At 48.8% G+C, this 11,270-nt stretch overlaps 1 protein-coding gene across 1 annotated transcript; it reads left to right on the top strand.

Moving 5' to 3' along the window:
• The first annotated feature begins 12 nt into the window (after positions 1-12).
• SURF2 (surfeit 2) lies at positions 13-10,032 on the top strand. The gene is made up of 6 exons (XM_077306103.1): positions 13-222; positions 2,450-2,604; positions 5,882-5,985; positions 6,733-6,924; positions 8,664-8,818; positions 9,891-10,032. Exons 1-6 carry the CDS (start codon positions 64-66, stop codon positions 9,981-9,983), a joined length of 858 nt encoding a protein of 285 aa, XP_077162218.1. The 5' UTR covers positions 13-63; the 3' UTR covers positions 9,984-10,032.
• The last annotated feature ends 1,238 nt before the right edge of the window (positions 10,033-11,270 follow it).

The following is an 11,270-nucleotide window of genomic DNA, read 5'->3' as shown; positions in this document are numbered from 1 at the left end:
CGAGCGGAAGCGGAAGCGGAAGCGGGAAATCTCCGAGGGCCATTTCCGGGCCCCAACGGACCAATGGGGAGGCCCAGCGCCCCCCCCCGCGGTGCACCGGAAGTGAGGCGCCGGGATTGGGTCTTCCGGCGCAGGCTACGAAGCGCGCGGGCCATGGAGGCGGCCTTGGCGGGGCTCCTGGCGCAGCATCCCGCCCTGCGAGTCCTCCCGCCGGGGACGCGGGTGAGGCCGCGAGGAGAGCCCGCCTTAGCCCCGCTGGGCCGCCGGCAGGGGAGGAGGGTGGGCTTGCCAGGCCCAGGCCGGGAGGTTTGGGGATGGAGCCTGGCGAGGGGGGCCTCAGTGGGGCACAGTGCCCCCCCCCCCGGCCGGCCCGTCTTCTCCCGAGGCGCTGAGCTCCGGAATCTGATGAGCAGCCAAACCGGCGGGTCCCCGGGCCTCCCCTGCAGGCGGGCACCGCTCGCTTAGAGGCCCCTGGGTGCCGCAGGGATCGGGGGTGGAGCGCGGAGGCCCTCGGGGCAGAAACCGCCCAGCAGGCTTATCAAAGCGGGGAGGCCGCACTAATGCTGGAGCGAGGGCGACCCCGCTGAGTCCGGTGGGCTCAGAGCAAAGGACAGAGCCGGAGGGGCAATGCAGAGCTCCCCTGTGGGATCCACTGCCAGGAGATGGCGGTCCCTCCTCGTGTTGGTTTTGGCTTCCTCTAATGTATTTTTATTTCAGTTCAAGAGAAGAAAAAACACAACTAAAGACGATACAGCAAAAAAGATAATACCAAAAGGAATCCAAATAGTCTGAAACATTATTCATTCCAAATCCTATAAAGACATAATTTCAGTTGCCATTTGAATCCCTTACTAATTATCTCATGTCTCCCACATTATCATTTGACTTCTATTACATTCTGTAAAGTTCCTTAAGTAATTTACCATACTGATCTAAATTTTATCAACATCCTCATTCTTCCCCCCCTGAAATATATTAATATTCTTGGTTAATTCCCCCCAAATCATTAATTACCCTATTTTGACATTGAACTAATGAGATATTTTCTGCACTTTTCCAATTTATGGAAATTATCACTCTGGCTGCTATAATAAGGAAGCTCCCCAATGTTTTTTGCTTACACTTAGTATTTCCATTCAAAAATAGATTCATTCAGAAGAACTAATTAAACTGAGGATTCTAGTTACTCTTATAATTTTACCAGTTTCTATAAAAATGGTTTGCCAATTTCTATTGATTTGATCATATTTAGGGAGGAGGTGACATCTATATACTTTATTTCAGTTACACCCCCCTTTTCTCCCCAGTGTGGCTCCAATGTGCCTTCCTCCATTTTAGCCTCACAACAACAACTTTGTGAGGTAGACTAGGCTAAGAGAGTGAGTGGCCGAAGTGTCCATGTCAGAGTAAGGATTTGAACCTGGGTCTATCCTATTTTTAATTCCTACTCCGCAGTTCTTAGAATCGTAGAGTTGGAAGGGATCTCCAGGGTTGCGGAGACATGCCCAGGCAACTACACTAGCCGAGGGTCTTGTCCTGCTTTAATAGTTATTCCTTCTCGTTAGGGAATTCTAGACTGTTTACAGGGGAAATCTAACACCAAAATGCCCATCATCTTCAGCACTCCACAGTCCTAGGGGGAAAGTCATGACATGACCTGGCATGAATTTGGTACGCATGTCATGGCAATTGTGCACTCTGATTGGCCCTCTAGAAAGTGGCTTACGTTTGGCTTGAGGCTCCTGCTAGAGTTACTGTGGACTTCAGTCAACAAGTCTGGCATGTCTCTTTTGCATATATTTTTTAACCCCAACCTTTGTTCAAGGAACTCTGAGAGGCTCATGGGGTGATAATGTTGCCACCTGTCTCAAAACTCCAGAGCGACTGCTCCCAAATCCTGGAGTGCTAAGAGGCAGACTCTTCTGAAATGAAAGCTAGATTTTAACAAGGGAAGTTACAGTGGAATAAGATTTGTTCCTCTTTAGTTTTACCACCATACTGGTACGGCTTTTCCCAATGTACACAATAAGTTCAGATATTTCAGATTCCCTTTGAAAGGGTGCTCATTTGAAGATATAACATGAGACTAGATACTATTCTTGTGGAGCCCTAAGGAGGGCAATACAGTCCCAGTCATTTCCAAGGAAGAGATTTCAGCACACGCCCAACTCAAATAATAGGGGTGGAGTCTCCTTTTCACCATTCTGCACATGCTTCTCCTCCCTATATTCCTGCCAAGAGAGAATAGGGAGAGGGGGGAACTGTGCATTTTTTAAAAGGACCCTAGGGTAAAAATGTGAATATTTCAGGGTTCATTTTGCAATTATTTGGTGTTTAAAGTGAATGTGATTAAGGACAGAGTGCCTTTGGCCATGTGCAGAGTTTCCTTCTGCCTCATATAAAAGAGTGGCTACTGACTCCAGCCTTTCTCCTTGTGTTATTCACCTAGGTGCAGTGCACATTGACTGGTCATGAGCTGCCATGCCAGCTGGCTGCCCTACAAGCCTATACTTCCAGCAAAAAATACCTGCGGCTGAACAAGGTCCAAGGAGTCTGGGACTACCGGGAATACGAGCCCCACATTGTGCCCAGCACTAAGAATCGGTAGGTGTTGTGATGGTCTTCTGTAATTGCAGGGGACTTTAGGCTAATATTGTTAGTAGTTGTATGCGTTTCAGGGGCTTTACAGCCAGCTTGGTGTCGTGGTTCGGAGTGCGGACTTCTAATCTGGCGAGCCAGGTTTGATTCTGCGCTCCCCCACATGCAGTCAGCTGGGTGACCTTGGGCTTTGCACAGCACTGATAAAGCTGTTCTGACCGAGCAGTCATATCAGCCTCATCTACCTCGCAGTGTGTTTGTTGTGGGGAGAGGAAAGGGAAGGCGAATGTAAGCTGCTTTGAGACTCCTTGTAGAAGAAGAAGAACCAACTCTTTTAGAAACAGTGAGTTTCCTAATATGAGATGAAATGTTATTTTTCTTTCTTAACATTCAGGTTCTTGAGACAAGATTTATTTATTTATTCATATTTCTATATCTTTGCAGCTCTGGGCGGGTTACACTGAACATTATATAACTTACATGGAACATACAGACTATAACATCAAAACAACTTTCAATAAAGCATCAAAAGATTACAACATATTTATAATATAAATAACAATTAACAGTAACATTGGGAGAGTCATGGATGGGCAGGTGTTCTGAGTCGATTGGCCTCAAACGAATACCTGGTGGAAGAGCTCCCTCTTGCAGGTCCTGCGGAACTGTGGAAGTTCGGGCAGGGCTCTGATCTCCTAAGGGAGCTCATTCCACCAGGTGGGGGCCAGGACCAAGAAAGCTCTGGCCCTTGTTGAGGTCCGACGCGCTTCTCTGGGGCCAGGGATCCGCAGCCAGTTGGAGGTGGTGGAGCGTAAGACTCTTTTGGGGGTATAGGCAGGGAGGCGGCCTCTGAGATACACTGGGCCCAAACTGCAACTGGCCTTAAAGGTGATTACCAGAACCTTAAACTTAATCTGGAATTCAACTGGGAGCCAGTCAAGTTGTTGGAGTACTGGCCGGATGTGGGATCTCCATGATGTTTTCGTGAGAATCCTGGCCGCAGCATTCTGCACCAATTGTAGTTTCTGGATCAAGGATGAGGGTAGGCCTGCGTAGAGCGAGTTGCAGAAGTCCAGCCTAGAGGTGACCGTCACATGGATCACTGTGGCTAGGTGTTCTGGGTCCAGGTAGGGCGCTAGTAGCTTGGCTTGGCAGAGGAGGTAGAATGCCAGCCACGCTACCTTTGTGACCTGGGCTTCCATTGTAAAGGAAGCATCCAGGATCACACACAGGTTCCTGACGGAGTGTGTTGGTGAGAGCTGCACACTGTCCAGAGTGGGCAGACGCGCTTCCTCCTATGGTCCCTTCCTACCCAACCACAGGACCTCCGTCTTTGTAGGGTTGAGCTTCAGGCGACTCTGCTTGATCCATTTTGTCACTGCTTCCAGACATCTAGCTAAGGATTCTGTGGGGGAGTCAGGGCGGTCATCCATCAGGAGGAATAGCTGGGCGTCATCCGCATATTGGTGGCAGCCCAGCCCAAACATCCATACCAGCTGAGCCAGAGGGCGCATAAAGATGTTAAATATAATAGGAGAGAGAACTGCTCCTTGTGGGATTAAAAGGAACATCAGAACAATTGTATTCTTCTTATCCAAAGGATTTAAATGTTTGTCAGAAGTGCAGTGAAAGATCACAAAGTAACATTTCAGCTCAGGATGAACTAAAATATCTTCCCAAATTACAGTGTACAAAAATTAATAATGTGTGGAGATTTACAGTTTATCTCCCACATTTTAAGGAATGAACTGAGTCAGATTTATTTAAAACACCAGCCAAAAAAAACATTCTATCTGAAAATATCTGGGTCCAGTTTAAAACACTACAAATCCCTAAGCAGTTGGTGTATGTCCTTCCTTTTATTGTTATGCTCCTCTGACTGAAGATGAGAAAAGTCCATTTGTGTGTGGGACCAGCTCCCTCTCTCACTGGAGGGATGGCCGGGCCTCAGGCTGAACAGGATGGGACTAGAATAGATGATAGAGGATGTCCACTGCTGCCTGTTACGTTGTTTTTACTGTTAACGGGGTAAATTAAGGGTGTTTTATTGTATTTTTAATATTTTATTATGTAAACCGCCGCAAGACCTGTTGTTGAGCGGCAGTATATAAATCTAAAAATCTTATCCATTTGGTGCCTCTTAATAATTGTGAAACAGCCTTGGGGGACAAACGGTCCAGCCTCTCCAGGGGCCCTGCCCTTACAGCTCCCGCCCTCCCTGTCCGAATTGGAATAGGGCTAATCAGGGTGCAGACAGCCGCACCCTGATTAGCCCTGCCCGTACAGCTCCCGTCCTCCCTCACCAAGCCCTCACCCTTTGCCTCATAGACGTGCCTGGCTGCTTGAGCCAGGCACATCTGTGACTCCGCCGCTCCATGTCCAGGGCCCCAGGTGAGAGGCCGCGGGGGGGGGGGGGGCAGGGGCAGAGGTGGCGCTTTCCAAAGGCCTGGAAAGCACACTCGGGGCCTCCCGCCTGGAAAGCAGCCGGGAAACTGACGGGGAGGACCCTTTCAAAGCCCGTTCTTATGAGTAAATAAAGCTAGTAAATAAATAAATAATACACACACGCGCACAATATAATACAGAGCAGGGCATGTTTTAAAACAGCATGGCAGTTTAAAATCTATCTATAATGGCATAAAGAATTTGGCAACGAAATGTGGTGTCTCCCAGCAAAGATCACATGAAATTCAACAGGTAGCTGATGCGGACTCAGAATAGATGTATTCCAGAGATCTTGTAATGGTGTTCATTGATCACAAAATAAGATGATGTGCTCTAGGGTCTCTGTTACCTCAGAGGCATAGCAACAGAATGTAGAGTTTGGGTGCAGTTCCTCCTGAGTGCTGCAGTTGGCAGGACATTCAGTGTGCCTAACATCAAAATGTTCCTCTGACCAGCAGTTGCCAGGAGGCTTAGATACTGGGGGGGTTGGACATGTGCAGAAAGGACAGTCTTGCAGCTGTGTATCTGTGTTGTGTGTCATATAGGGAGAGGGACTTTGAGATTGGCACTATGAGAGTGCCTAGAGAAGCCCAGCAGTTTCCATCTTTGGTCATCAGGCAGCAGGTGGAGGTGGTGCTTTTTCACAAAGCATTTGGAATGTACTGTGCTATTTGTTTTCTTACTATTGAGGCATGCGCTTTCTTCTGGTCTAGTTGGCAGTTTAAAATTTGTGATTGTGTGTTAGTGGGGGAATAGCTTTTAATGGATTTTGTTAACTGTCCTCTGGATTGACAAGCTAGAAGTTTGAATGTAAAAGGCATTTGTCTTGTGTCTCTAGACATCAGTTGTTCTGCAAGCTCACCCTCCGGCATTTCAACAGAACTCCTGAACAAGTTCTTGATCACGTCCGAGGGCAGCGGTATCAGAAGGCTCTGAGGAGATGTAGGTTGTCCTGGCAACTGTTGTTCCAGATGTTTGGGGATTGCCTTATGTCATTCTGGTTACTTTGTTAATAAGTTAATTTTTACAGCATTTTAGTCCATCTTTCTCTGGAAATAGATTTACAATAATACTATTGAAACCCCCCAAAAAACCAACAAGCATATATAATTAACCATATGGTGGCAGATCAAAAACCCTCCAGAATAATTCCACCTTGGACAACTTCTGAAATGGCCATGGATGCTGTTTGGAGAAGGAAACTTTCCCAGAGTCATTTGATTCCAGCCCACTCTGCAGGCACGGCACTTCAAGATAACATTCTCACTTCTCAGCCTTTACAGTTCTAAGCTGACATCCGAACTTGGCTCCTAGGACGTCCAGCCAGGAAAGTGCTGTCGGGGAATATAGAGGGGATAGAAATGCCCTGCTGCTGAGTAATTTGACCACCCCAAGAGGCAGGTCCAAGGGGGGAACTGTGATGCGGTTCTGATGTGTGCCCCCTGCCTGAGCCACAGGAGCAGGGGTTGGAAGTCGGGGTAATGAAGATGCCATCCCCAGCTCCAGCAGGGTTCCTGGGTTCCTTTGCCCCTCAGTCTCAAGGCCTGGAGGCTACACTTCCTCTTGGAAAACACACGCAGCCTGAGAGTGGGGTGGGGGCCTTCTTGCAATCTCATGGCAGCAGCTTTGGGAATGGGCTGTCTTTGAAAAGAAGTCCCTGCAGTGTCCTGAGCAGCTTTCCTCTTGCAGACGAAGAATGCCAGAAGGCAGGTGTGGAGTACATCCCAGTCTGCCTGCTTCAGAAGCGGCGGCGGCAGCAGCAGCAGCAGGAACAGCAGCCAAAGAGCAGTCGGCAGCCCTGCCAGAAGGAGTTCTGGGAGCCTCTGCCCAGTGACGAGGATGAGAAGGAAACAGACGACAGCATGAGCGACCTGTACCCAGGTGAGTGGAGGGGGGAGGTGCCCTGGCCTCCGTATGACACGGAAGAGGAGATGTGAGTCGTCAGAAGAGTCATCCCTACTTGAGCTTGACTCAGTACCCCCTGGCAGAAATGTAGAGAGCAGCCATGAAGGCAAATCCAAGTTCTCTGCAAACCTGGCAGGAGTCCTCATTCTAAGGACAAGTTTATTTATCTATTTATTATATTTATATACCACCCTCCCCGAAGGCTCCGGGCAAGGGAGCAAGTTGGAGCAAGGGAGTCTGTGGTTAGACTACTGCCAGATTTCCGAGGATGCAAACCTAGGAAGCACAGAAGGTTCTTTGAACTATCCCTGATTCTGCGTATTTCGTGGCTCAGGGAAAGTGCTGTTCAAACAAATTACAAAGATGATCTCACTCTAGTGGTAACAAGTGAAGGAAATTTTACTTACAAAAGTAGTATCTCACATGACATGTTCATGTAGGTCCATTTAACTTATTGTGAACCAGTTAGCTTCAGAATTTGCTACAGCTCCAGGCCCATCTAAGAAAGAGAAGAACATGGGCCCCAGAGAAGATAAAACTAGGGGCAAGCAGCGGCCACAGAGGCTCAGAATCTCACCAATGAGAGGGTGATGCCAACTGCCAAGTATAGCTGGGTGAGAGAGTTTTCTTATCCCTTTCCCTCTTAGACCCTCTTGCCTGCAAAATTACGATATCCAGTACTAGCTCTACGCAGGGCTTCCCTTGAGACTGACCCGAAAACTCCAACTGGTTCAAAATGCAGCAGCTTGGGTCCTTATGGGGACACATGACACTGGTGTTTGCCCAGTTGCATTGACTTCAGATTGGAGACCGGATCAGATTCAAGGTTTTGGTCTTGACCTTTAAAGCCCTAAACGGTCTGGGACCATTATACCTGCGGGACCACCGCTCCCATTACGTCCCCCAAACAACAGTTATGGGCTATGGACCAAAACCTGCTCAGGGTCCTGGCCCGAGTGAGACTGGTGTCAACCAGGGCCAGGGCTTTTTCCTGATGAAATAACCTGCCAGCTGAGATCAGGGGCCTGTGAGACCTCGATCAGTGTTGCAGGGCTAGGAAGATAACACCCTCAGCATCTCTCAGCTGGCCTCCTTACAAGAACCCTGTCTGTTGGAACTTCGTGGGAAGATGCAGCTCCCAAACAAGAATACCCTCCAATAACAAGAGTAATATCAAGGTTACTATTCAATAGGGAATACTTTTATCAGTGAGCAGCAGGAGGGTTAGTTGAAACTGTTTTAATATGAATTGTGGTTTTAAATTTTAATGTATTTATGATTGTTGTTACCCGCCCTGAGTCTTGGGGGAAGGATGGAGGAGAAAAAATGTCTTCAGAGGGTGCAGCATTCTTGTAGCCTCTAGGGCAGGGGTAGTCAAACTGTGGCCCTCCAGATGTCCATGGACTACAATTCCCAGGAGCCCCTGCCAGCATTCGCTGGCAGGGGCTCCTGGGAATTGTAGTCCATGGACATCTGGAGGGCCGCAATTTGACTACCCCTGCTCTAGGGTCAGGGAAGACCTCCATTCAGTGCTGAGGATTAGAAGTGAGCATTAATGGATGTGGAGTCAAATCACTCTGTTTCCATGCCTGAATATTTTGGTCTGTGAGCCCAGTTACTACCCTGACCCACCACACACACTGGTGCTCTCTGCTAGAGTCACCCTCATACCACCAGCATTCATGCAGATCTAAAATGAGTTCTTTTCATTTTAGCCGAGATGTTTCCAGAAAGAAGACCAGCTGGAAAGGAGGGCAATGACGAATTCAGGATGGACAGTGATGAAGAGGTAGCCCAGCCGACCACAGAGGATGGCAAGGAAAGCGAAACCATGGCTGCCAGTTCAGTGTTGGGTGGTAAACGAGGAAAGGTGAGCCAGAAGGACTGAGATGATAGGGAAATAATGCCACAGCTGCCCCCACCCCCCCCCCTCCACCCGCAGTCATGATCTGCAGTCAGGCAGCTCAGGGCTGTAGGGACCTAGCAGATACAGCACAGGTAGACCACCCTGATCTGTGGGGTAGTCTGAGAAGCAGCGTTTGTGCAGGAAGGGAGGCAAGGGTTCTGCCTGGCCAGGAAGCCCCCCACCCCAGTGGTTTGCAAAACTACTTGAATTGTTCTGCAGGGCAGAATTTTAGACTGCCTGGGAGGGTGGAGTGGACAAGCACTTCTTCATGTTTCTCCATGTCAGAAGGTTCTACTGAGCAGATTTGGACTTTCTGTTGTCATGTTGGATTTCTACATGCAGGGAGATTTATAAATAGATGAGTACCTAAGTATTGAATGAGCTTCTTGTGGCGCAGAGTGGTAAGGCAGCAGACATGCAGTCTGAAAGCTCTGCCCATGAGGCTGGGAGTTCAATCCCAGCCCCTGCTTGCACAGGGGATACCTTGACCTTTACCTAAGTATTGCGTTTTTGTTCCAGCCTTCCTTGGAGGAACTTATGTAGCTTTGGCTGGGGGTGTGGCAGGCCAGCAGGCAGGATGGAGCCTGGCTCCCAGTTTGCGTTCTTAGGTGTCAGAGTTGATTAAAAAGTATCCAGTTTCTATGGCCATACTTGCCGTTTTGTGGTCCCCGTAGTGGTGGTGCCCACATAGCACAGGAGGTGTGGTGGCCCAGGCCACACTGCAGGTCAGAGGGCTTGACTGGAAAGCCCAGCTGTATGATTCCATGTAGAGTACAAGTGACTGAGTTGGGGGAAAGAGCAACCAGTGCTTAAAGCTGTGACTAAGAAGTCCTGGAGCTAAACAGCTCTTAGAGACCCTGAGCAGGCATTCAGTGGGGTTTGCAGGGAGGTTTCCAATTTAAAATCCCACCATGATCACTCATTTGGACACCTTAAGCAGATTTCTCCCAGTGGGTTAAAGCAAATGCCACACCCTACCTAGTTGTCTCCCCCCACTCCCCACCTGTACCTGCTTACATGGCCTTTCTTTTTGCAGAAACAAGCAGGCAATTCTCTCAAGAAGTTCAAAAATCGACACAGAAAACCCAAGAGCTTTCGGAAAGCAGTGAATGGGAATGATGTAATGTGATCTGCATCTGTGATGTCCTTCAAGAACATTAAATGCTGCTTATTCTCTTTTTGTGTGTCATTTTCTAGATGCCTTGCAAAGGAGCCCAAATAATATATGTGTGATTTTTGCCTGCGCCACTGTTTGTGCACTTAAGAAGAGTTGGATTTTATATGCCCCTCAAAGTGGCTTACAATCTCCTTCCCTTTCTTCTCCCCACAACAGACACCCCAGGAGGGAGGTGAGGCTGAGAGCTTCTGGCAGGACAGTTAGGCCAGAGTAGCGCTATCAGGGCTCCAACAAGTCCAAGGTGACCCAGCTGGCTGCATGTGGAGGAGCAGGGAATCAAACCCAGCCCACCAGATTAGAAGCTGCTGTTCTTCACTCCACCAAGCTGGCTCCTGTAAAAACCTTCCTGTACTTGATCACTTGCTGCAGGCCATTTTTTCTTGTTGGGGGAAGTAGGCAAGATGGGTATTTAGAGCCTGACTTTGCCCAATGGCAGAACTCTGCTGGGGCGTGTGTGTGTGTGCAGACTGACTATGATTAGGTCAGAGCTTGGTGTACCCATGAGTGGAACCTGGGCCACTCACAGCAGCCCTTTCTGCTGCCCTAAGGAACCTTCTGCTCCTGCAGCAGTTACTTGCATCTTCTGGTGCTACTTCAAATGGATTCTGAAACATTCTTATTTCCGATTGATTTGATATCTTACCTGCCACTCCCAGCAAGCTGGTTCCCAGTAGGTTACAGCAATAAAAACCCCAACGTTAGAACCCACTCAACAGTGACTAAACACCTTGCTCTGCTTGTTCAACTTGGCACATCAGAGGTTTATCAAGGTAGCCATCTGGCCTGGCTGAAACGAGGAGGATCCCCTGATCTTACCTGCTCTGGCCTCAACCAAATACTTGGCAAAAGAGCTCCATCTTGTAAGTCCTGTTGAACTGCGGAAGCTCCTGCAGGGCCCTCAGATCTTCTAGGAGCTTCCATTAGGTTGGGGCCAGGACCAAAAAGGCCCTGGCCCTGGTTGAAGCCAGGCATACCTCTCATGGGCCAGGGACCACCAGCAGATTTGCACCTCCAGAGTGCAAGGCCCTGCAGTGGGCATAAGGTGACAGGCAGTCCTTGAGATATGTGGGTCCCAGACCATGGATGGCCTTGAAGGTTAGAACCAGAACCTTGAACTTGATCCGGTCCTCAACTAATGCAGCTGCCTTGGTGCTGGTTGGTTATGGGCCCTCCAAGGTTTGGCAATGAGGATCCTAGTAGCTGCATTCTGTATGGAAAAGCGCCAGGTGGGCTACTGTG

This window comes from Paroedura picta, chromosome 12 (assembly GCF_049243985.1).
Source record: "Paroedura picta isolate Pp20150507F chromosome 12, Ppicta_v3.0, whole genome shotgun sequence".
In the NCBI taxonomy this organism is placed as follows: Eukaryota; Metazoa; Chordata; class Lepidosauria; order Squamata; family Gekkonidae; genus Paroedura; species Paroedura picta.
Note: the sequence above shows the minus strand (reverse complement) of the source record. Positions and strands in the feature narration are given on the sequence as shown.